Source organism: Cyprinus carpio, chromosome B18, assembly GCF_018340385.1.
Source record: "Cyprinus carpio isolate SPL01 chromosome B18, ASM1834038v1, whole genome shotgun sequence".
NCBI lineage: Eukaryota > Metazoa > Chordata > Actinopteri > Cypriniformes > Cyprinidae > Cyprinus > Cyprinus carpio.
Window position 1 is genome coordinate 5270004 of NC_056614.1, and position 26885 is coordinate 5296888.

The following is a 26885-nucleotide window of genomic DNA, read 5'->3' on the forward strand; positions in this document are numbered from 1 at the left end:
CAGGACCCTCTATTTCAATTCCCTGTAGGAGATGAGTTTTGTCAGTTGTCAAAATGGAGAGCAGGAGGGAAAGAGAGGCTGATTTAGTCTTCCTTTCAGACAGACAAGAGCCACCATAGACCTCAGATAATATATTACAGGCTAATGGTGCAAATCAGCACAATTGGATCACAGATTGTTTGACGTCAATGAACAGTTCTACCTGAAATCTTTCTTTACATGTTCCGTGGCTTTGATTGGATTCAGTGTTTTGAAAGACCACATCATCAAAAGACCCGATAGCGGTATTTTTTTTTTTTTTTTTTTTATGCCATTTGCATGTCCTTCATATAGCTCATCCAATGATAGTCAATAGTCCTGTGGTGAATAAGTTAATTGTCCAGTTCAGCAGCTGAGCTTCAAGACTGGACATCATTGATGATATTTGCCTTCTGAAGTGCTCATACACTGAAAAAAAAAAAATTAAATAAAAAAAAAAAAAACGGAGGTAAAAAAGAAGAAGACTGAAACAGTATTTTACTGTAAAACTAATAATCTTTGTTTTTATATATATATAATTACACTGTATGATAGTAAATATTACTGTAGTATGTTTTAAATATATATATATATATATATATATATATATATATTATATATATATATATATATATATATATATATATAATTTCAGTATTTCTACATTAATTTAATCTAGAATTTAATGTGTTACTTGCTGTTTCTTTGTAATTATTTGTGGAATTTACTAGCAAATACAAAAGTTTACGTGACAATAGCTGTACCTAAAAATGGAAACATTGTTCCTTTTACATAAGGACAACAATGTTGTCAATACGATCTGGGAAAATGACTAAAACCACTGTATTATACATGCCAGGCCAGTAGTTGGCGATGTCAATACACAAATATAGACAGAATAAGTAATACTCATGCATATGACTTCGCCATTTTCATAAATTCACATTTTCACAGCTTACACTGCAACGATAATGGTATTGTTTACAAAACCTTGCATGAAACCCATTTTCAAAAGTTTGCATTATCAGGCTCCTGAAACGCCATTTTTAGTGCAAATTAATGGAATGAAAAAAATTAATAAACACCCCCTGAAATAAAATTCTTTTCTAGCTTTTTCGAGTAAACAAGCTACTACTCTATTTCCCCCCCCCCCATGTGACTAGAAACTATTTTAGACAAACAGTCCCTAAACAGGTCTGTCGCTTGTCCTGTTTAAGTGGCTACAATGTGGACAAGACAAGGTCAAACACGTGACTGCACAAGGCTAGGAATACTGTCACTCTTCATGGAAAACAATTAGTTTAAATACAAATCCTACTTTAAGCCTGTTAGCATGCACACGTAGCATTAGCCCTTGATCTTAGATCAAAGGTGTGTTAGGACAGGCAGAGCTTTTTTAGAGGGGAATGAGGAGGTCTAGATTCTGTTAAGAGTTGTTTTCTGTGTTTAACATGGCATGTTAGCACACACGCCTGTCCTCTGGCAGACTGCCCTACTCTGCCACCACCTCCTACGGCTTGTGTTTATCGTAATAAAGAACAGCGCAGTTGAAGCCAAAAATCTTTCCGCAGCTAGGAAAAAAAAAAAAAAAAACATTCAAATAGCTTTTCATCATTTTTAACTTCCAAAGTTTGACAGACATTATAGGTATTTCCTACAAAAGTAATTAAAGAAACAAAAAACAGCCACATTGAATGAAGGGGTGGGAAGATGGAGAGATAATCAAAGCCAGTCAAAACAGAAATAAAACAACAAGGCTGGAAGCAAAAGATGTAAAATGATCCACCGCAACCTTTGACCTCTGCTTCTATTGTTTAACTCACCTTTAAGTTAAAAGCTGGGCTCAACATTCCTTTAACAAGAGCAGCATTTGTCCTGTGTCACTTACAGATCCGAACAAAACCATCTGGAGACCGGATCTCTTTTTACTGATTGACGCCAACTATTGTACTTGGACGTGAATGTCAATAGGGGGCTTTTAGCTTGCTCGGTTTAGACTTTAAAGCGGTTAAACACAAATATTCTTTGTTGTCACAGTTAAGATCTACAACAGGTCAAAATCCTCATAAATTACCAGAAACAAATATTCTCCTGTTTAAGGTCTTTTTGGGTTTATCAGGGTCTAAGCAAAAAAGCAGCTGTTTTTTTTTTTTTTTTTTTTTTCTCTGCACCTCCCTCTCCAAGGGACTCCATTTAGAGGTTTCCCTCCCTGACTGCTTTTATTTGTGCAATGTAGCCTGGAAAATTATAATCCTTGAGGGATTCTGATCAGATCATGTCAATTTAACACAATCATAATCCAAAAAGAGTAAAGAGTAAAATATTCTCTGACTCAACAAATAAGAGTTCCAGAAGGAAATCTGTTAAACTGGAACATGAATATAGCTCAATGCAGATGTTTCAAAGTCTGTCAAAACTACTGAACACATGTCTGTCACATTGTCAAGTATGATCATCATACAAAATTCTAATGCAATTATAGTCATTCAACTTCATTGTGTTCAGTGAAGATTTTGTGTTTAATTTATTTTAGTTTTAGTTTTATGATTTAATACAAATGTATTGTCAAAACTACTGTCTAATGAAATAAATACATACAATTAAAAACCAATCAGTCTATAGTGTAATTCATTTAATTTACAAAATGTATTATTATTATTAACAACATAACTTGTATATGGAATAAATAAATAAATAAATAAATGTGGAGAATTAACATTGCATTAACAATAATACATTTAAAAAAGAAGTGAAGTAAAATAACATTAACATACAAATGTATTTAAAGCATTGTCCTTTTTTCATCTGTTCACTCTAATGCAGTAATGTTTTATTTAACCTATTTATTAAACTAATGCAAAAAAAATGTATATTATTAATAAATTGTATTAATAAAATTATTATCATACCCTTCTACCTGACCCCCATTGGCTAGAAAATTAATTCTGTTAGTTCCAACACACAAAATAAAGTTTAGAAAGCCCCACTGAGCCACAGTGTTGACTCTTCAGAAAGTCAAACTATGACTGACTTGCAGTTGTTTCTGCTCATTAAACAGAGACAACTAAAGAATGTTCATTAAACATACATTTAAGGAGAGTGCATACCGTGTCTATGATAAACATTGTTAATATTTTGCAGTTCTACCACAGTTAATAATGCAGTATGTACTGAGTGTCCCTGAGCTGCCTGGGAACAAAGGGGCTGGAGTCTGACAGGGCAGAAGTTTGCATTTTGCAGGAACACAGAAAGGCAGCCTGACAAATCCACGCTAGTAACTTAATCAGTATCGTGGGCTTGTTGACTCTGCAGGTGAAAAGGAGAGGCTACACTCTGTCAGCAGGAACTTCATGCTGTACATGCGCCACTGTGCCTACCAATATCTGACTGATGTTGGACATGCCAGGAGGATAGGTAAACATGCACTGGTTCAAATAAAAACAGGTTGTGAAAAGAGATGTTTTTTAAGGCAAATACAAATGTGTCACCATTTTCACAGGTTTGCATCATGTTGCAATACACACAAAAACAATGTCAGAGAACAAGTTTTTTTTTTTTTTTTTTTTTTTTTTTTTTTTGACCATGTCACAACATTACAAATGTTCCAGAGCTAGTTTCTGTCTGAGTCACGTCCAAACTGTGTTCCGGAAAAAAATTCTGGACAATATACATCTCCAGGCCATATCGAAAATACCATGACATAACTTCCTTCCTTACTTTTACCGGGCCTGGAAAGTTAATACAGTACCAACAGATAAAAGAGCTGTAGCAGGACATAAGGTTTAGTAATCTACCATTGCCTTGCATTTGTGAACATATTGCACGTTCACTACATTATAAATTACCACAGTAACGTTGCGTGACTTGTGAACATACAAACAGAAGTCCAAAAATACAACAAAAAGACATCTGGAGCTCAGCTGTGAGAACAAAAACGCTTTCTTAGTTTCAAGGTGAAATGCAGTTAATGTTGAAAGCTTGCTCATTTAAGAGTGTGTTTTTTTAAACATTCAACCCAGAAAGTATTTTTCTAAGGGATTTTGGAGTCCAAAGGCATGCATGACTAGATCAGCTGACCAGACCACCAAAACATAAATGTTTTAATGTACGGTGAATAGAAACAAACTTGAGAGACTCATAAACAGTTAACTTGGGAAATTCATTAGATGTTTTGGTAAAAGTCAGTTTGTATCCCTAAAAGCTCATTCTGCTAAGCATTTAACTGATAAAAAAAAAAAAAAGGATTCTTAAACTAAATTACCCTATTAATTTTGAGGATTTGTATTATTATGATTATTATTATTATTATTATTATTATTATTTTATTTTGGGAAAAGTCTATTTGTTTTTTCTTCATGTTTTGATTAAAATATTGAGCCTTAGAAATGTCTCTGTTACGTATGTAACCCTTGTTCCCTAGAGGAGGGAATGGAGAAGTCACGTCGGTGACCGACGAATTGTGATCTTGCTTAAAGAGACCAATCCATTTCAAGTGTAACTAAACGAGACAATGCACATTGGCATGCAATGATTGCATTCAGCTGCCGCTGATCACAGTATGAGCATAAAAAGGCAGCAGGTGCAACGCATACCAGATCTTCGCTGAGGAGCTGAGCTGGTGACTCATTTGAGAGAACACAGGAGGATACTGGCTCCACATGAAGGCTATAGAATCTAGCGAATGTGTTGGGGGTCGCCCAGCCCGCAGCTCTACAAATATCTATCAGCGAGGCACGACGAGCCAGCGCCCAGGAGGATGCAACACTCCAAGTAGAGTGAGCTTGCAACCTGAGCAGGCAGGGCACACCCTGTGCCTGATAAGCCAGGGTGATGGCATCCACTATCCAGTGGACCATCCTTTGCTTAGAGACGGCATTCCCTTTCTGCCAGCATCCGTAACAGACAAAGAGCTGGTCTGAGGTCCTAAAGCCTTGTGTCCAGTCTACGTAACATCTCAAGGCTCGGATGGGACAAAGCAAAGCTAGGGCTTGGTTTGCCTACTCCAGGAGCAGCGCTTGCAGGCTGACCACCTGATTCCTGAAGGGAGTAGTGGGAACCTTGGCCACATAGCCGGTCCGGGGGTCTCAGGATTACCTGAGAATCAGCCACCCCAAACTCTAGGCATGAATCGTGGACCGAAAATGCATGCAGGTCCCCTACTCTCTTGATGGAGTCAGTGCAAGCAGGAGCAGAGATTTTATTGAAATAAACTTTATCTCAACTGACTCAGATGGGCCCTGCTGTAGTGTTTCAAGCACCAGAGACAGGTCCCAGGAGGTCTTGCCCCCTTAAGGAACCTGATGACAAGATCATGCTTCTCTACTGACTTCCCTTCTACGTGGTCATGGTTAGCAGCAATCGCAGCCACATAGACTTTAAGGGTGGAGGGAGACAGCCTTTGCTCCAAACCCTGCTGCAAAAAGGAAAGCATGACCCTGATCGGGCCTCTCCGGGTGTCTTCTCATCGAGAAGAACACCACTCGACGTACATGTTCCACTTCAAGGCGTAAGTGTGTCGCGTAGACGGTGTCGTAGAGTTATGGTGTCAACTACCTCTTGGGGTAGGTCACCAAGAACCTCTGCATCCCGTCCAGGGACCAGACATGAAGTTTCCAGAGGTCTGGATGTGGGTGCCACAGGATGCCCCGTCTCTGAATCAGTAGATCCTTCCTCAGAGGAATCTGCCAGGGAGGAGCTGTCACAAGGAGCATTCGTTCCGGGACCATGTCTGAATGGGCTAATACGGTGCCACAAGCAGGACCTGCCACTCGTCCTCCCTGACCTTGCACAGCGTCTGTACAAGAAGGCTCACTGGGGAAAACACTTACTTGTGCAGGAACAACTGGCATTGAGACGTTTCTGGAGAGGCAAACAGGTCTACCTGAGTGGCTCCGAAATGTCTCCAAATCAGCTGAATCATCTGGGGATGGAGTCTCCATTCTCCCGGGAGCGTAACTCGTGACAGCTCGTCGGCTGTATTGTTGAGCAGACCCGGAATGTGAATGGCACAAAGTGACCTCAGAACCTTCTGACTCCAAAGGAGGAGGTTGAGGGAGAGTTGTGACATGCGACATGCCTCGTAAGCGCCCTTTGAGACGGTTCAAGGCAAGGCGCACCGCTAACAACTCTAGGCAATTGATATGCCAGTGCAGTTGGGGCCTGTCCACACCCCGACACTGCATGCCCATTGTACGTGGCCCCCCAGCCAGAGGTGGAGGCATCCATGTAACCCGCAGCATGCCTGGAGACCTGTTCTAGGGACACTCCTGCCCAGAGTAACGTAAGGTCTGACCATGGGGTGAAGGTTTGGTGACAGGCCGGTATAACTTGGACCCGGTGAGTGCTGCGCTGGCACACCTACCTCAGAACTCGGCCATGAAGCAGCTGCAGCGGCATAACTGCCCCAGGATCCTCTGAAATAATTTCAGTTGGACTGCTGTCCTGCCGTTGAATGAATTCAAGCAGTTCAGCACTGACCACGCATGTTCCTCTGTGAGGCATGCTGTCTGTTCGACCGAATCCAACTTCACACCAAGAAAAGAGATCCTCTGCATTGTGGGTATGCGTCAGGGTTAGTTTTTTCTTTTAAGAGCTGACTGGAAGAATTGCAGGAGCACCAGGTCCCTGTGCTCGCACAACTGAACCCGAGACAGTGCTAGTATAAGCCAATCATTGAGATGTTTGAGGATGCAAACACTCTCCTCTCTGAGGGGAACAAGAGCCCCCTCCGCAACTTTCGTGAAGAGACGGGGAGACATGGACCTTGTACTGATATGTATGTCCTTCAAACGCTAACCACAGCAATGGTCTGTGGTGTGGAAGGATCGACACATGAAAGTATGCATCCTTCAGGTCGATCGCTGCAAACCAATCATGGGGACAGATGAACCCGAAGATGCATTTCAGCATCAACATCTTGAATGGTAACTAGCGAAGGGCCCAGTTCAAGACACGCAGGTCCAAGATTGGTCGTAACCCACTGTCTTTCTTGGGTATAATGAATATATCTTCATATCGGCTGGAGGGACCAACCCTATCATATCCTTCGCCAGTAGGACTGCAATCTCCGCAGGCAAGCCAGGAACATAGACTGCCTTCACTTTCGTGAAGCGGATGCCACTGAACTTGGGGGGATGCTGGGCAAACTGAATCGCATAGCCAAGGCTGATGGTCCGCAGAAGCCAGCGAGACAGGCTGGGCAGCGTTTGCCAGGCACCCAGATACCATGCAAGTGGGACCAGAGGGACCAGCGGAACCACCGCCTACCCACAGTGGGGCAGCAAGGTGGAATGCAGGGACCCAATTTGGACGGCTTGTGAGCGGAACAAAAAGAGGTCTGAGTGTGCGGTGCAATGTTTAACTGGTTCCACAGGTTGGCAGAGGGTGCGTAAGTAGGGTCTTATTGACGCTCTTGAACCACCCGCTGCTGCCTGCTGGAGTTGGAGGAGGATGCGTGTGATCGAGTGTTGGTCTGTCCGCAACTCTCCGTGCCCTCCCGGGACCCAGGGACAGAGAAAACCACTCTTGTCAAGATTTTCCAGATTCTCTACCTGGGGTAGGGAGAGGTGCCTTCACCATACCCCAAAGAGTAGCTTCCTCCCTCTCTGGGTCGCCCGTCCTGGGGCCTCTTGATCTTCTACTCACCACCAGGTTTGATGAGGGCCAGGACTGGTGGGACAGCCTGCCTATGCCCAGCTCCACGGCATCACTTGCTGGAGGATGTTGCGGATGTGGTGTGGGAGCAGGGGCGGACACAGGGGCCGCCCTTGACGACAAGCAGGCTTGGGCGCTGCAGCTGGCGGATGGGTGAAGCAGCAGCTGCCCACCGGGGCAGGGTGTGACGAACCGCCTCAGTCTGCTTCTGTGCAGCTGAGAGCTGCTGGGCCAAGCTCTCAACTGCCTTGCCGAAGAGAGCGTGAGGTCAGTAGTGGTTCAGAAATCTTTGCCCCAGGAGGAAACAGAGCCTGGTCCGCAGCTCCGAGATGGTTATCTTCCCGGAATGGAAACATGACTCAACCGCGAATGCCACCTCAGCGTGTTGGCAACTCTGCTCCAGCGATTGTGACCATCACCTGGCACCAGGTAATTACTGCATCAAGAAATTCTCAGGTAAAACGGCATCTTTAAATAGATAATCCATTGTCTTTACAAATACGCACCCATGTAAGCTCATTTAGAGAAATAGGCTCTTTCAGGGAAATGCTCTTTTAGGTGCTGAGACGCACAGGGGAAATGGGCATTCGCAGCACGACAGGGGGTAGTGCAGCCTGAAGCGCGCAACCCACTCGACACAGGAACGACCACAGCTGAAGCGCTGTTCGCCAACACAAGAAGCTCCCTAGAGCGTGCCAGACTCATTACACATGAAGCAGTTTGGTAGGAGTAGATCAATGGTGCCACTCGGCTCTGAATTGAAAAGCTGGTATGCGTTGCACCTGCTGCCTTTTTATGCTCACACTGTGATCAGCAGCAGCTGGATGCAATCATCACATCCCAATGTGCATTGGCTCGTTTAGTTACACTCAAAGTGGATTGGTCTCTCTAAGCGAGATCCCAATTTGTCGGTCATCGACGTGACGTTGAGAGTGACTGACTGAAAGGGAACTGTGTGTAGAATATCATGTCTGTTTTATGTTTCCAATCAAAGAATTTAGTATTTAGCTTAGAAAAGTCTTGCTGATGTAGAATCGTGGCAATGTATGAGGTTGCTAGGAAAAAACAAAAACAAAAAAAGGCAAATTCGGCAAAACATTAAATAGGTACGAATTGCCATGACAGTGTGTTGGGCAGCGTTCAGTTTTACAGTCAACAACAAAGAAATGCAGAAACAGTTTTTCTATATTCACAAGAAAATTGTGTGTTTGACAGCATTTTCTTTTTTTAATGTTTTTTTAATGTTTTTAAAATAACATTTACTTTTTTTTGTCTCTAATAGTGCAGAAAGGTTTAAAACCTCCAAGTAACTCGGCAACAGTGTGTATCTTGTGTGTGTATTTAAGGTGTGGCACTGTAAATCATAGCATATATGCTGACAGGCAGCTGCCTTGAGACATAAATACTCAAAATGTTTTGTTAAATGGAAACTTCTTTTATGTTATCTATATATATCGTACAGTTTTGTTTCTGCATGCCAAGTAAAAGACTTTAAGTCTTTTAAGTGGGGAAACAAATACTACAGTCTCAAGAGTCTAACACAAAGTCATATTGACATGTGAAGAGCCAGACAATGCTCTTTCTTTTTCTCTCTCGCACACACACACACACACACACACACACACACACACACACACACACACACACACACACACACACACACACACACACACACCGACTCACTTAAGAAACTCCTCATTTGGATCCCAGGCTTACCCAGAATGCTTTAGCAGAACAGAGGTGTCAGCATTTCCACAAAGGCTCTTGTTTTTGACTTCTTCTCTCTTGGCAGGCAGCGTTTAATAGAATAGTAAAGTCCAGTTCTTAAAGGGATAGTTCATCAAAAATTTTCTGTTAATTTACTCACCCTCAAGTCAGCCAAGATGTGACTTTTTGTCTACAGTAGAGCAGTAAAGATTTTTAGCTGAAACCGTGGTCCTGGTGATTCATAAAATGCAAGTCAGAGGCTAACAGGACTTTGAGAGTCAAAAAAGCATATATAGACAACACAAAATTATTACCCATGGCTCTTAACAATATATTACCCATGGCTCTTAACAATATTTTGAGGTCTTAAGAATAGAATCAATTGGTCTGTGCAAGAAACTGAACATTATTTATAATACTATAACCTGTAATCTTTCATTGAGCTGGTTACATTCACTAGTTTATGTAATCATGCAGTGTGGTTTCTTTATATACCAAGCATATAAAGTCAATAAACTTGTCTTCACCAGCTCATCTTTTTACATAAACAGTGATAAATGGTAAAAAAAATTAATTTCATTCAAGTGCCCTGAGTCAGAACTGTTTCTTCGGTTCAGTGACAGTTGGAGGAACAGGAGCATTGAATGAGTTGGCAGAAACCAACATTATAGAACCATATACGCTGGTATGTTTGCTAATTTCTATTCAGAGTGACTGTAAATCGTCCAAAGGTGAGGTTTGTTTGAGTAACTTATAGATCTGTGCTGCTCAAGCCACAAACTGTTTCAGACGGTTCAGTCTGATTTGGTGAACTGATTCAACTCATTCACCAAAAAGAACCAGTTCAAAAGAATGATTAATTTGCGAACCAGACATCACTCCGGACTGTTTGCATGAGGCTCTGGATTACAGGTAATAATGTTGTATATAATGTTCAGTTTCTTGAATAGACTGATAGTTTATTAGGCTTCATAAGATATCAATATATCATCAGGAGCCACAGGTAATAATTGTATCTTGCCTGTATTTGCTTTTTGGACTCTCAAATGCCTGTATACTGACTTACATTTTAGGAACCTTTACTGTTCTTCTGATGAGAAAAAGTCACCTAAATCTTGAATGGCTTGAGGGGGCGTAAATTAGCAAATTTTAATTTTTTGGTGAACTATCCCTTTTATGTGCTGTTATTGAAGCACTAATTGTATGGGTATGCCGGCTCACTTTCATTTCAACGATTCCAAACAGTTAATCCCAGAGACTTGATGCATTTGTTTGCTCAGCAGCTCATTTACAGAGCTGCAAGTGAGATGCAAATAAACACACAACTAAAAGGTGGTGCCCTGATGGTAGCAATAAATCAAACACATACTCAATTAAACCCTTTAAAATATACATTTATACAAAATTGATAAGCTTCTATGTGAGCTACCAAAGATATTAAATCGTCCAATATGAGATCATATTGCTACTCACAGCAAATGTTTACTTGTGCAGAAATGGTGCCAAGGCGGTTATATCCAGTTGCTAGGATATAGTGAGTGGTTGCCAGGGAGTTGTTATGCTTTTTTAGGGTCCAGCTGGTGGTTGCCATGACATTGGTATGTGGTTGCTAGGGTGGTATACCTGGTAGCTAGGGTACTTATATGTGGGTGTTAAGATGGCTGTCAGGGCAAGGTGGTTGGTGGTTGTCTAGACTTTGCTATGATGTTGTAGGTGGTTGTCAGGGTGTTTCTATGTGGTTGCTAGGGTACTTATATGTGGATGTTAGAGTGATCGACAGGGCAGGGTGGTTGGTGGTTGTCAGGACTTTGTTAGGGTGTTCTAGGTGGTTGCCAGGGTGTTGATGTGGTTTCTAGGATGCTGTAACTGGTTGACATGGTATTTATATGTGGGTGTTAAGGTGGCAGAAAAGGGTTAGGTTGGTGGTTGGCAGGATTTTGCTAAGGTGTTGTAGGAGGTTACCAGGGTGTTGCTATGCAGTTTCCAAGGTATTGTGGATGGTTGCCAGTGTGTTGATATGCGGTTACTAGGGTGTTGTAGTTGGTTTCCAGGGCATTTATATGCAGGTGTTAGGGTGGTTGGCAGGGTAGGGTGTTTGGCTGTTGTGAGGACTTTGCTAGGGTGTTGCAGGTGGTTGCCAGGGTGTTGCTACGCAGTTGCTAGGATGTTGTAACTGTTTGCCAGTGTGTTTATGTGTGGATGTTAGGGTGGTTGGTAGGAGTATTTGGTGTTTGTCAGGATGTTGCTATGGTGTTGTAGGTGGTTGTCAGGGTATTGCTATGCAGTTTCTATGGTGTGGCAGGTGTTTGCCATTATGTTGCTATGCAGTTTATAGGGTGCTGTAGCTGGTTTTCAGGGTATTTACATGCGGGTGTTAGGGTGCCAGGATGTTGGTAGGTTGTTGTAGGAGGTTGCCAGGGTGTTGCTATGCAATTTATAAGGTGTTGCAGGTGGTTGCCACTACATTGGTATGTAGTTACTAGGGTGTTGTAGCTGATTGGGAGGGTATTTTTATGCAGGTGTTAGGGTGGTTTGCAGGAAAGGGTGGTTGGTGGTTTCCAGGATCTTGCTAGAGTGTTGTAGATGGTTTCCAGGGTGTTTCTTTGTGGTTGCTAGGGTGTTGTGGCTGGTTGCCATTGCATTGCTATGCAGTTTCTATGGTGTTGCAAGCAGTTGTCAGTTAGTATGTGGTTGCTAGGGTGTTGTGGGTCATTGACAGGACATTATTTTCCTGCTGTTAGGGAGTAGCTGGTGGTGGCCATGATGTTGCTATGTGGTTGCTAGGTGTCTGGTAGCCAGGGTACTTGTGGGTGTTAGGGTGATTGGCAGGGCAGGGTGTTGGTGGTTGCCAGAGTGTTGCTATGTTGTTGCCAGGGCATTTTCCATAGTTTCCAGCACATTAATATGCAGTAGCTAGAGTATAGTGGGTAGTTGGCAGGGCATTCCAATGTGGCTGATGGGTGTTTGTCATGATGATGCTGTTTGGTGGCTGGCATGCGGTAGGTTGTTGCCAGGGCATTTATATATGTTTTCTGGGGTGCTCTAAAGCATTTATAATGTGTTGCAGGTGGTTGCTACAGTATTGTCATGCAGTTGTTAGGGTTTTTTTTTTTTCTTCTTCAGGTGGTTGACAGGGCATTGGTATGTGGTAGCTTGGTTGTTGTAGATGGTTGCCTGGGTATTAATATGTGGGTGTTAAGGTAGTTGCTAGGGTGTTGTGGGTGGGTTTTGTTTCCAGTTGATATGCGATTAGTAGGTTGTAAGGGGTGGCTGGGAGGGCATTTCTAAGCAGTTACCAGGGTGTTGTTTGTTATTGCCAGGGCATTTACATATGGTTTCTGGGGTGTTGTGGGGGGTTGCCACATCATTGGCATGCAGTTGTTAGCATTTTGGTGGGTAGTTTATAAGGCATTGGTATGTCGTTGCAAGGGTGTAGCTGGTGGTTGCCAGCATGTTGCTATACTGTTGCTGTAGGGTGTAGTTGGTGGTTGTCAGGATGCTACAATAGAGCTGCAAGAGTATTTTGGGTGGTTGCGAGGATGTTTGCTATGTGGCATTTATAAGCGGTTGCAAGGGTGTTGAGGGTGTTTTATTATGACATTGCTAGGGAATTGTGGGTGGTTGCCAGAGCATTTATATGTGGTTGCTAGGGTGTTTCAGGTGGTTGCCAGAGCAGTGCTTAGTGATTTCTAGCGTTTTTGTGCAGGGTTAATTGTTAAAAATAAATAAATAAATAAATAAAAAATAAAAATTCTGATAGCTGAGAAAAATAAAGATGGATGATTTGTTGCATCATTGTTTAATACCGATGGTTTTGGGTTTGTTAAAATTTTAACAATCTCTGCTGAATTCTAAGCATATGTTAATAGTGATATTCATCTTATCAGGCACTGCTAATAAAATATATTCCTGTCTCTATAGGAGACAGCTGAAATGTTAGCCCAGTTTATATGTACTTAGGATACATAAATTCTAACTGAATAAATGCAATTTTCTGCAAGTTCTACACTGTAACTCTTGCATAAAAAAGTGCTGAATGTGCTACATATGTCTGAATATGTTTTCTTTTTTTTATGAATATGCTTGTCTGACTGACCTTTCATTTGAAATATTTGGGGAATATAACAAATTACTAAAACATGATGACTGTTCTGATGTGTTTGCTAAGAGCGCTTGTAGTTCTCAATTTATATTGAATATCCTGGTTTGTATTCATGTTTTCATTATTAAAGGGCTGCTATTATGCTTTTTCACTTTTTCATCTTTAGTTAGCCTGTAATGTTGCTGTTTGAGTATATATAAAAAAAAAGATCTGCAAAGTTACAAAGCTCAAAGTCCATTTCACAAGGAGATTTTTTATTTAATAGAAAAATTATTTTTCAAAAACTACAACGAACGACTCTTTTTGACTACAATGCATATTTTCCCGGGATTTGTGATATCACAAATACGGAAGAATGGAACGAGACCTGGATGAGCTGCACTAGAGAAGGTAATGAGTGTTATCACTATGTCGGAGACAAGCTAGCTTTTCCAAGGCAGAAAAAGTTAGAGTGGTTACAATTATCCAGGTTTAAATCATGCTCAAATTGATTTGATTTTGATGCAGTATTTACACTGAAGCTGGCAGGGGCATTTCCCGACCTATATTCCCGATATATATATATATATATATATATATATATATATATGTGTGTGTGTGTGTGTGTGTGTGTGTGTGTGTGTGTGTGTGTGTGTGTGTGTGTGTATCATTTGTGTGTGTGACAGAGTTGCACGCATTTCTAGTGCGCGTGCGCATGTACAGTGTGCTCTTTCACTGCATGATTCAGTGTTTTGCTTAGGGCCCCCAAAGGTCTAGGGCCGGCTCTATGGGGGCAGAAAATTTATATATTAATACCACTATAATAGACATCAGTGTCCACAGGGCTATTTTGCTCTCTGAGCAACATGAAGGTATTTTGTTCCTGAATGAATCAAACATTTAAATGATTCGGTTCAATCGCAATGACTCACTTATTTACTACTGACTTGCTTCCGCATACTGCCGGTTTTAATTTCACATTTAAAGTACCTTTTTCTAAATAATCTGAAATATCAGTATTCAACGTTTTATGATTAATATATAAAAACCCCTGAGGTGGGGATGAAAATACAGACATCTGATGACCTTAAATGTGTCTGATTTTTTATTTATTTATTTTTATTAATACATTCATTTGTCTTAAAATAATTTTTTTCTTAAAATAACTTTGATAATTTTAATTGATCTAAAAGTGTCTCAAATACTTACTTAAACATAGACATTAACATAAAAGTGCCATGTGACTCAGAATATAGACATTAATAATTTTATTATTATACTGACTAAACTCTGAACTCTTAACTGCTTGCTCAGGTATATGGGTTTATGATTAAAAAATATGGACAGTATGCAACCGAAAATTTAATTGTGGTCTAATCATAAACTGTCAGCTAAACAAACAATAGTGAGCAAAGAATACAGGATGTGTTCAGTGTGTACATATGGTAAACCAGGTTTTATTGAAATTATACGGTAAAACACTTGTCGTTTGCACATTCAAACATGTAAATGTCTAAATTGACCTGTCTTTTATATAATCCTGATATATTACATTTAATATTTGTATAATGACTATGCCATGCAGTGAATAATAACCCAAAACTATGGAATGACATGGTTTTTTGGTGAACTGTTCCTTTAAGCACAATATTTCATATCAAATTTACAATCTTACTATGACCCTGGCTGTGCCGTCTCATGTAGCCAGATTCCCTTTTCCCGCACTGCTGAGTGACACAGCATGGAAGTTCGCTCTGGAGGGAATGAGGCTGATTCCGTATCATTTAGGCTTATCACGAGTGAATATGCTTTCAAAGGCCCGTGGGGCTACAAAGAGAGCTTTGAGGAGACGGACTGGGACAGCTGCTCTCCAGGAACCCTGGCAAGCAAGTCTGCGCTCTTTCATTCCAATCTGCGATTGCATTTCAGGGGTGGTTCAGCTGATTAAGGGCTGAATTTAAAAACACTGGATGATGGAAAAGTAATTGCCCTCGCTGTGAAAATAGACCATGCACGTTGTATCACAGTGATAGGGGACAAATATAGTGCTCTAATATTTTTTTTGTACTGTGATTTCTAAGTGCAGAAAGTGAATAATTTGCATTGCTCAAGAGAACTATCGCTTTGCGCGGTGGGGAGGCCACATCCAGCTGTTAACGCTATTGGGATTTGGAGCTCATAGTTGCAGTTCTCTTGTACACAGACAAAAGCTTTTTAAAAGCCGAGTCAAATTCAAGAGTTACAAGCCATTTAACTTCCTGAAAATAATGCGAGTACAAGTTTATGCAGTGTGATCTCATGCTTGCTCGTCGGTATTCATTTATATGATGTTTGGATAGACAATAAAACATACAAAATACCGACATACTGAAAAAATCTACACAAAAAACAACAACAAAAAACTTTCAGACCGCTCAGAGCTGATATTGCTGGACCACCACCGTAGGTGACCAAATACAGTTCACAATCACATAGTGGGATTTTTTGGCATATTGATTTTGATCCTTTAACTGTGCTCTAATAAAAAATAATATATTTAAAATACATTTATTTAATACCAAGTATAGTTCAAATCTATTAACGTATTTACTGACATATTGCTCGGGACTAACTTAATATTAAACTTTATTTGGAGTAGGGTACTACTTGTGCACAATGCACATTTCTTAATATTAAGCCTGAAATGTGTTTTAATTTCACTGTTAATGAGAATTGTACGATCTTTGAATGCAATATATTTAAAGTGTTCATGAAGTATACTTGCAATAGTTCCACTTTAGCACAATCAAATGTACTTCAGTATATCTTCAGTTGGACTTCAGCACTACTTTCGCACAATTAAAGTGCAAGTACAAAATTAGATGTTGAAATTTAGCGTCTTCAAGTATGCGTCTAAGTATACCAGATTAGTATACCAAAAGTATAATTGGGTATTTATGTAATTTATGTATTTGTAGCATACTCAATATGAAATAAATGTATTTCAAATACATTTTAGTATAATTTTGTATATGGCTGTATATGCACAGCCTCTTGTGGCATATTGCTTTATTATAATCAATACTGTAGTACTGCATGTGCACATTATCACAAAAATATTGTATAGTTATTTTTTTTTAGTAAATATTTTGTAACTTTTCACTTGCCACTTCTTACTTTATACAGTAATTATTATATACCTCTATTGTTTTTGTATTTATTCATGGTTTATTGTTTACAGTGTGTATTGTTTACAGTACATCGCTCACTAAACTTGGCTTGTTTTGACTTGTTATGTATGTTATATAAGAATACATATGATACTATATAGGTCATTCAGTTTGACAGTTTGTATACCATTTAAAATATAATACAATTTATTATGACTGATATACAGACACTTTGCTTGCATTTAATATGCTTTCTGTGTGTATAAAATCATGGATGACCACCAAAATGGGACGACTCATCTTTGACATATAAAAAAATTAAATCATATAAAGATTAATAATTATTATTGTATGCTAACACTTGTATAAACAAGCATTTAAAAAAATCTCAGATTTGCAGAACAAAGTCATAATATAACATTTTGAATACATTGTTACAAAATATATTTGTTGTAACATTAAATATACTATTCTATATATATATATATATATATATATATATATATATATATATATATATATATATATATTATGTAAGAAGTGTGTGTGTGTGTGGCACTAAAACAGTGTTGCATAATTGTGAAGGGTAAACAGGAGATATAAAATAAAAACATACTGAGTGAACTGGGACAACACATCTTTGAACATTTAAATCATTTAATGTTTTAAAGCAAATACAGTTTACTTCACTGGGTCAACACATGTGAACAATATATATATTTTTCATATCATTACCGACCTCAGCAGACATACATTCACACGGCTGCATGAAGACAAGATCTTTCTTTATGTTTTTATGCTTTTTTTGTTTGTTTGTTTGTTTGTTTTGTTGCAGTTATGTACAAAATCATTGTAATGCATCAATCCCACGTCTCTATACAGAACCCATTAACATATCAAAACCTATCTACCCAAGTCCACGTTGAAGTAGATTTATGGCAATAAGCTATACATCTCCAGTCATCTGAGCTATCTAATTTGTTATCTAGTTCAGCTTGCAGTCAATGTCCAGACTTGAACTCCTCCGTTTCTGTTCCCATAACATACAGTAAACTCAGCTCTAGATTCCAAGGTACATACATTATTTACAGTGGAATGTCAGGCTTTGAAGTGGGCAGTTAGAAAGACATGAGACTAAGGAATGAAATAAAAAGAAAAAAAAAAAAATCTAAAAATGAGGAACTAAAAAAAAAAAAAAATACAACTATATTTTGCCTGTAAAACAATATTCAAAACAAAAAGAAAATAATTAAAAAAAAAGATAAAAATATTATTTTCTTAGTATGCTCATGCACTTATGCAGGCTATTTAATGTTGCTAGAAGCATCAACATCAACAACTGATCCAGCAGACAGACTACTGTATGAAAAGAAAGAAGCTGATATTGGTTATGAAAATTAATTATAGTCATTTGAATTCTCTTATTTGACATTTAAAGCCATAATAGCCATTTGGTAAATGGGTAACTTGTGCTTAGCTTGAGAAAACATACAAAAAAGAACCCTTAATTAACAAAACCCTGGGAGCTCAGGGGTCAATGGAAAGAATGAAAGAGAAAGAGAAATGAAATCAATACACAATTACATATAAAATTAACAACTAATTACAAAACTTGTGCTTTAGCTAAAGTGATGTCAGTCTCTTTAATCATAGCAATGATTGTGTAGCAGGTTTCCAGTTGTGAGCTTGTTAACAAAGAGCTGACAAGACCAGCGATGGGTTGCTTTTGTATTTTGTCATCTTATGAAGCAAAGCGAGAATATTTGTATTCATGAGGGTTTAAAAATTTTTGGTAAAAATACAGCTTTCTTAATACTTGAAATCAAGCTGATACACTTTCCATCACATTGACCAACTTGTGTAGATTCATATGTTTATCATGCAAATGTAAAAAAAGAAAAAAAATGTACAGACAATAACTAAAAAAAATAAACAACAACAACAATATGTAAAAAGTAAAACCTTACATCTCACACATCATAGGCACTGCGATTTGTATAACTTTGCACATTTACCTTACTAAGCTAAAATAAAAGGTTTGCTAAGCAACAAATATACAGTTATTTATTATGTGGTCAGTTTTAGGTAAAATCAAGATGTGCATGAGGTCTACCATCAAGGTTTTTATTCATTTGTAGCTTAGGTGTAGACATAATACGACTTTCCTCATGGGCAGACCACAAGGAATCTGTGGCTGCAAGTGCTAGTTTGTTTATTATGTGGGTTCTTTTAATAATGGCTTAATTTACTAGCTTCAATGCATGTTATCATTTTCAAGTCCCTTCTGCAGATTTTCTAATGCAAAAAAAAAAAAAAAAAAAAAATGCCACCAGATTCCATGAGGGCCTGCTCATGGATGAGCAACCTACAGTAAGTGGCTTTTATCTGGAGTTCCCCATGTTTTCAAGTCCGCCTAGATTGTGTGATTACAGCGGTTCAGCATCCTGATCTCTCATCTTGTAAAAAGCCTTGTTTAAGGCAGGCAAGGGAATTAAATATTTCATGGACAAGCCATGATAAATTCTACTAATGCATTTTTATTTTTATTTTTATTTATTTATTTGAGTCTAGAAAGAGATATGGATACAGTTAGAGAGGTTATTTGTCTCTGGAAGTAAAATCATTTAGTGGAAAACGGCCCATCCTTTTGCAAACACCAAACCTTGATGTAAAATGTCTGATAAAGGCTGAACCAAACAAAGAGCGATTAAAAAAGACACACATGCATTAAAAAAGGCCTTGAATGCTTGTACATTTTGCAGTTGAACAGGTATTTCAGGACTTTGATGAATATCTGTTTTATTTATTTAAATAGATACTAATTTGTAGCCAAATGATCTGCTCCTTATAGAGGATCAGGAAGGATTTGGAAAGGAATCCAGGCTTTGCCGCAGACCTGTGGTTTCAGAGATCCAGCAGTACATAACAAGCCTGTCTGCGATGCCTAGTTGCTGCCATATTTACCTCCGATTTCACTTTGGCTTTTGTCTTTTCCGTAATTTAATTTCTGTGCTTTTACCGCTACCTACTTTTGGAACAACTACTTCCATCAAAAGGCTCTATATGGTGGTTGACACAAGCGCTACACGCCCGTGTCGTAATCTCCTGTGTAACTAAACATTACCATTGAACCTGTTCATATTTACAAGATCTTGAAAACATTTTGACCACTCCACATCACCAACTCTAAATAACAAACACCCTGTCTTTATAACAACACCACATTATACAGGAATAGCCTTTTGTGTTTTAAGAGTTTCAGAGGAAATGGGTTTTGGGAAGCATCGCTATGATAACCTTACAATGTGATGGCACAGCCGAGGTGGATCTGTGGATGGAGACTGACTAAGACTGGCATGGAGAATGAGGGACAGGTAGGTGGGTGCAGTATATCTGTCTAGGCCCCGTTCTGCATGCTCGACTGCAGTGTGCATATGACTAACGCTGCAGATGTGTTCCTCAGCTCTCACGGTAACTGGGTCTTAAAATAAATACTGTTTTTGGAGAGCAGTCAGAACCCACATGCTTTTTTGTTTCACTGGATTGTACGCTTCCAGGCCATGCCACATTCTCGGACCCCTGGATCTAAATTCAGGGATGTTGGGATCGGCGTTTGTACCAAGAACCACAGGATTATGATGTTTCCATTAAACGGAATAGTGCTAATGCAACCTTCGACCTCGTAATGACACATGTATGGGCGGGAATAATTATTCTATTATTTAGTTCCACATTTTCTGGTAATCAACACTCCATATAAAAACAAGACTATATAAAAATGAACAAAACCTATGATTAACGTAAAAGTAAAGGTAAAATGCTAATGAGATAAAAAAACAATACAAACAAACAATAAAAAAATCATACATCCAGTGTAAGACTTTCACAACATGATCAGCAATATACCCCTTTCCAAAACAGTTACAGTCTCTTTTTATACATTTAATACATTTATAATAACAACAAAATGAGACAAAAAGGATAATACACTGTAATATTTTCAAGCGACCTGCCTTTCCAGCCTTACTGGATGTTGATTGGCATCAGTCTGTGAGAAAACCTCTCGCTGTTGTAGCAGGTTCATCTAAAAGCGCGTGGATGTGTAATGATGTTGACGTGTTGATGCTGCAAGCTATTTTTCTACAGCTGTTTATTTCGATGGGCTCTGAGGGGGGCGGAGGTTACTGGGTCGGGGTGGGATGTGCAGATAGGGATGAACACATGGAGGGAGGGTTCTAGTGATGGAGGTGGATGGGTGTGGTCAGATGCAAGAGAGGGCAAAAGGTTGTTGATCTTTTTTTTTTTTTTCTTGATGTTGCATGCCAATCTACACATACCACTCTTTCTTTGAAATAACAGAGCCGTCGGTTTGGGAGACCATGTCGTCAGCGATCTCGGGCTCGGGGTCGTACTGGAAGGCGAGAGTCCGTTCATCATAATCGCGACTTTCTCCTTCATCTACGGTGAAATAGGGTCTCTTCAGATCCTCAGAGTTGCCGTCGAAATCTCGATCGCCGCCCTCAAAACCGCCGGGCCCGCTAATTTGTGCTGGCTTCTTTTCATCGTCCGAGTCATCTGGGTACTGCAGGTTCTTGGGCATTGGAGGATGAGCGGTCATGCCGCCGGCCTTGCTGTATCCATTCCCGAACACGTGCTTTTTGGTGCTGTAGTCACCCTTAAAGGTGCGCTGACGCCGCCGCAGGAAGAAGACGAGCAGCGCGATGGCGGCCACCAGCAGGGCCACCCCACCAACCGCGCCGCCGATGACAGCACCGGAATTATGCTCCTCCAGTGGGATCTCACGGCCATCAAAAGGCAGGGAGTTAGGGAATTCTGGGTAGGAAAACACAGATGGAAGGGGAGAGTGTGTCAGTGCTCTGGTGGGAAGGAGGTGCATTTGTGCAGGTGCTCATTTTTGATGAGGAAAGGAACATAGGGGAGGAGAAAGAAAAGGGAAGAAAGGAAGAAGCCCCCGCCCCATCCCACAACCACCCACCCACTCCCACAAAACCAATCCATTATGACAGCTTAACACAGAAAAGCAGAAGCTGAATGATTAGTCTCATCATGCATTTTATGTAAGGTACACAAGAACAAACACTCTAACCATTTTATAAGCAAAGATAACAAACAAAAGTCTTGAAATTAAGGACGCCTGTACACTAGAGCAAGGGCATAATGTTTTCATTTAGTGTGCATTGGGACCAGTTTCTAATACCCACCTAACATATTGTTTTCTGAATATTGGTTGTACCATGTTGCTATAGTTTTGGGTACAAAATTACATAAGGACAGAATTTGAACCATGGAATGTATTAATTAAAAGATTCAGTCGGATTGACCAAATGTACCTAATAGTACAACCCATCCTCACTACTAAGGCACCAAGTACTGAAGCACCTTGTGCTTCACTATTAAGGTACACCTAGGCCAAGGGTCTCCTCCAACCCTGCTCCTAAAGAGCCACCATCCTGCAGATTTCAGCTCCAACCCCAAACACAACCAAACCAGCTAATCAAGGCGGTTACTTGATAATTACAGGAAGGTGTGTTGGAGCAGGGTTGGAACTGAACTCTGTAGGACGGCAGCTCTCTGGGAGCAGGGTTGGAGATCCCTGCCCATTGGTGTCAATATACTGATGAACTTGGAACTGCATTGCTTTCAATCGCTTGCCTTATTCAACAGATTAAGACAGATTCAACATATATCATGAAGACCAAATTATAATTAAATGACAATAAATTTAGTATTTACATCAAAGGTTTTTCAAAGGATTTCCTAGTTCAGTATAGCAACTGAGGTATACCTTCAGCATCCTAATAGTGATGCTAAAGGCACTTAACCATGCTTTAGTTTTTGCCTCCTTGGGAATGAGAATGGGTTGAATATTAACTGGTGCTTCATTAGTGTTGCAGTAAATGTTAAAACTTACTTTCTGAATGTTCTTTTTTTTCTTTTTTTCCCTGATATGTCCTTGTCATGCATAAACCTTAAATTCATTTAAAATTTAAATTGATTCAAAGTATCGTCTGACATAGCGTAAACTCTAGTGCCTAGATGCCCTTGATCATTTAAGTAATTCACTGCAGCACTTTAATCTGGAGGTAAAGCTTGCGTTAAAAGTAACAATCAGCACTGATACACTTATAACAATAGACCAGACAGTTCTTTAAATCTGAGCGGCCTCAAAAATTATAATTCAACATAAGTACAGGTGGCTTGTATTTGAAGCTCTTGACCTTGTTGGCTTATATGTAATAAATTGTTTTATAACACACTCTTTTATTCTCCTAAACCATTCATGAAATATATTTATTTCTTTTTACTCAATGAATTAAAGAACATATAACGAACCCTAATGCTGCAGGTGAAAGGCAAAGCGAGCACAACCGCTTTTAAAAGTTCATAAAGTCTTTCTAATGACTGATGTGGTTTTTGCAGACATGCTGGAACATGAATCCCCTGCAAGGTTACTGTACATGGTTACAGCTGACATACTGCTTGTTTTTTTTTTTCAAAGCACACAAAAGGCATGCATCCAACAGAAAGCAACTGGCATAGCATGTAATAAGCCCATGCAAAAACCATTTCTTAAAAGTACCCACAGCATTGAGATTTGCAAACAGCAATTAGATTTGAAGAAGTAATTCACACACACTCACACACATACACAAAAGCAAGACATGCAACTTTTTTCAGCACTGGATCATTCACAATTGCTGGATTAACAGCTTACATGCGGTTTCTAAAGGCTTTTTTCACTCCTTGTAAACATAACCAAACCGCTCCAAGCACTACAACAGGTCAGTGCAAAAATCTGCCAACACTAAAATATAAAACATAACCAAGGGGTTCTCTAAAATGAGTTACAATGAGACAAAGCAACAAGCTACTGTATGTGTCATCTACAATACATTTTATTAGTCGTCACGTCCAAAATCCCAATCCAAATCAGAATGTCTGATTGGATCTGACTGTCACAATGAAAGAAACAAAGACATTCAAAAGTCTTCAATGAGCTCCTTCAAACTGCCTACAAATGTGTCTTTCACACATTGTGTTAACACTACAGTTGTGCATAGTTAGCAGCACAACACAACTAGACGCTAGACACCCTGCGTCATATTTCCAGTCTGAAGTCTATGCCATTTACATGTGCTAATAGAATATGCCGGTTAAAAAGGTCAGCGGCTGCATTGTGAAGGTTTCTGACTGCCTTATGCGACAGTGACTTATTGAATATAGGCAGTAATAAGGCGGTCAGGGTGAGCTGGATTTGACATATTCCAGCTCCTTAATGAGCTTCCATTCTAGACCTGGCAGAGCACCATCTGGTACCGACCACACATGGGGTGATGGTCAGATATTTCTCACTGACATGCTCAGACAGCTTGTGAAGTATTACGGTCATAAAAGGCAAAAACCTCTAGGGGTTGAATCCATCTCGATCTTTAATCTAAGAATATAAAGTTAAATGCTAATAGGGAAGGGAAAAGGCATAGCATACTTTCAGAGGATACACAAAGTGAACAAATAAAAACTTTTCTAGCTACACAAGCTCACATTCACATATTGTTTTGTTTTGTGCAATTCATAACACAATTCTAAAACCAGTATACTCTGTAAAAAACCTTTTTAAAGTTTGTAAATCAAAAAATATTTTTAGAATCTATTTTATAGGAAAATGCTATTTTAGTTTATCTACTTAATTTTATTTTAAATTTAATGTGTTACTTTCCATGATTGTGCAATTATTTGCAAAATTTATTAGCAGTTTCTGAGAGAAAATATTTTCTACACCAATTTTGATGCTACAAATGGTTCTATAGTGAGTTTTAGCATAAATATTCTGCTTCTATGGTCAGTTTTCTTTTTCAAGTGAACTATTGTCATGATAGGAACAGTTTGAAGAGAGCCCCGGTAAGAAATTGGTTAAAGTCAGTAAACTCTTGAAATGTTTATACCTAACCATACAGCAACGCATTAGTTTAAAGACACGGTTCTTTTAAGCTAACTCTATCGCCCCCTAGAGTGTGGAGGATAGTTACCACCACAGTACTTCTGCCCAAACATGAACTAAACATTTTGCCACTTTTGTAATTTGCTGTTATGATAGTAAAGAAATAGAAAATAAAATTCGGAAAAAGAGGGTAAACATAACTGATGAAAAAAAATAGACAGATAAATAGATAGATAGATAGATAGATAGATAGATAGATAGATAGATAGATAGATAGATAGATAGATAGATAGATAGATAGGCTTGCTGGTGTAAGATGGTTTTGCAAGGCCATTCACATTTTTTTGTTGCATTTCATTTATAAACTTTTGTGTGTAGCTTAATTAACCACCTATCTCTGTCAGGACACTCCTGTAAAATGCATTTTTAAACGCAAGGTTTCTTTCCTGGTTAAAAAAAGGTCTAACGATATAATGGGCTTTTAAACGATTTCATTTCCTGTTTTAACTCCATTAAACCATTATTTCAAATTCTCAAACACCTCTCATTAATGTTAATGGCAAATGTTAAGGCTAACAGGCTGCCGTTTCTCATACTGGGGGGTCAAGGGAACAATTTGACTTCTGAAGTCTTTCTCTCAAGTTTAATTACTGTGACACTCCACAGCTAAAGCCATTCAACCACAGGAACCCATTTATGCATACTCTACCTCCCTCTCTCTGCTTCTCCTTCCGCTGCTCTTTCTATTCTAGGTTTAGTCAGAGAGTGTCCACACTGCGGTTTGGCTGCCGGTGGTGCGACCACTCTCTCAGCTATCAGCTCTCAAGTATTAATCTGGCCTTTAATGGGATTAGACGAACTGGGGGCTTCATTATACTGAGAGAGAAAAATCCACAGGACTGGAAGAGTTGAAAGGACCAGTCTTCTTCCTCTAATGCATTCCTTTTTCCTTCAGTGCACCTTTCTGTCAGTATCTCCTCAGCTCTTGCTCCATCACTCTAATTGGTAAACTCGTTTTGTGCCCCTCATTTTTTTCCTGCTGAAGGCATGTGTTTATACTGCTACTATATTTATGACATACCATAACTAGCTGCGACCAGACAGAAGCATTAAAACTGCAAAATGACCCCCATGAAAAATTATAGCAGATTATTTCAAACTGGAGGCCCCTTATGAAGCGTATAAACATTTGCCACCCAAGTACGGTTTTGCTGAAAACATAAAAATTCATATGGAAAATGTGGCAGACTAAATCCTTATCTATGTAAAATCTCAATAAAATGAAAACTAATGCATGTTAGACTGCTACAAACATTATGTCAGACTAGTTTTATCATTTAGACTACTGTTATTTTAGTATCATTGAGACAACATTGAAATTTTTATATATATATATATATATATATATATATATATATATATATATATATATATATATATATATATATATATATATTTAATTTTTTATTTTTTTCATTTTCAATTTTCATTTTCATTTTAGTAAATTCTTTTGTGTTGTCTTTTTTTTTAGTCTTGATTGAATTTATTAATTTTTAGAAACTTTATTATTTTGTGATACATTTATAAGATTTTTAAAAACAAAACAAGCTGCATTTATTATTTATTTCCCCACAAAATCTGTTGCTCTACCAGAGAAGGTAGAATTTTTTTTTCTTTTCTTCCTTAGAAGAAAATGCAAACCTGAAATTTGTTGGTCCTCAATGACTTCCATTGTATTTATATTTTATTTATGATTAGCATTTTTCATTCTACCCAAGTCAATTACATGCTTACAACTGTTTGGTTTCCCAAATTCTTCAAAATACCATGTTTAATGTAACAGATTATTATTATTTTTTAATAATACAAATTGATGGTGAGTAAATGATGACAAAAAAATTCATTTTTGGGTGAACTATCCCTTAAAAGTGTTCCTTTAGTCCTGGTTGTATGCTATAGATCCTTTAAACGATCTTTAAAAAGACTCTATCGGGCACATAAGAGCTCTCAAATAATCAAAGGTATGGAGACGATAGATGAAGTCCTTGAAGACTTGATTTGCAAAGCGAATCAATGGCAGTATTCACCTTACAGCCAAAGAACCGAAGACATGATGGGAAAGAAAAGATGTTCCCATATCATCCCACTTCAAGACTCTGATTCTCCATATTTTTCTTAAAACACACATACTGCCCATCCTTGACAAATTATTTTATTTTAACTGAACTATGGAAGCTCAATGCTAATACAGTTAGCATTAAAGTAGCAAGCTCTAGCTGAAAAATAAATAAATAAATAAGAAAACAAAACCAGCTAC

General features: G+C 38.9%; 1 protein-coding gene across 4 annotated transcripts in view; it reads right to left on the reverse strand.

Moving 5' to 3' along the window:
* The window catches only part of nectin1b (nectin cell adhesion molecule 1b), a 216995-nt gene that overhangs the window by 98910 nt on the left and 91200 nt on the right, over nucleotides 1–26885 (reverse strand). Inside the window, exon 6 of one of the 4 annotated variants that reach the window (XM_042743595.1) lies at nucleotides 17248–21441. The exons of the other annotated variants lie outside the window; for them this stretch is intronic. Coding sequence (XP_042599529.1) covers nucleotides 20936–21441 — 506 coding nt within the window. The 3' untranslated portion in view covers nucleotides 17248–20935. Of the gene's footprint in view, nucleotides 1–17247; nucleotides 21442–26885 lie in introns of those variants that run through there. 4 annotated transcript variants of the gene reach the window in all.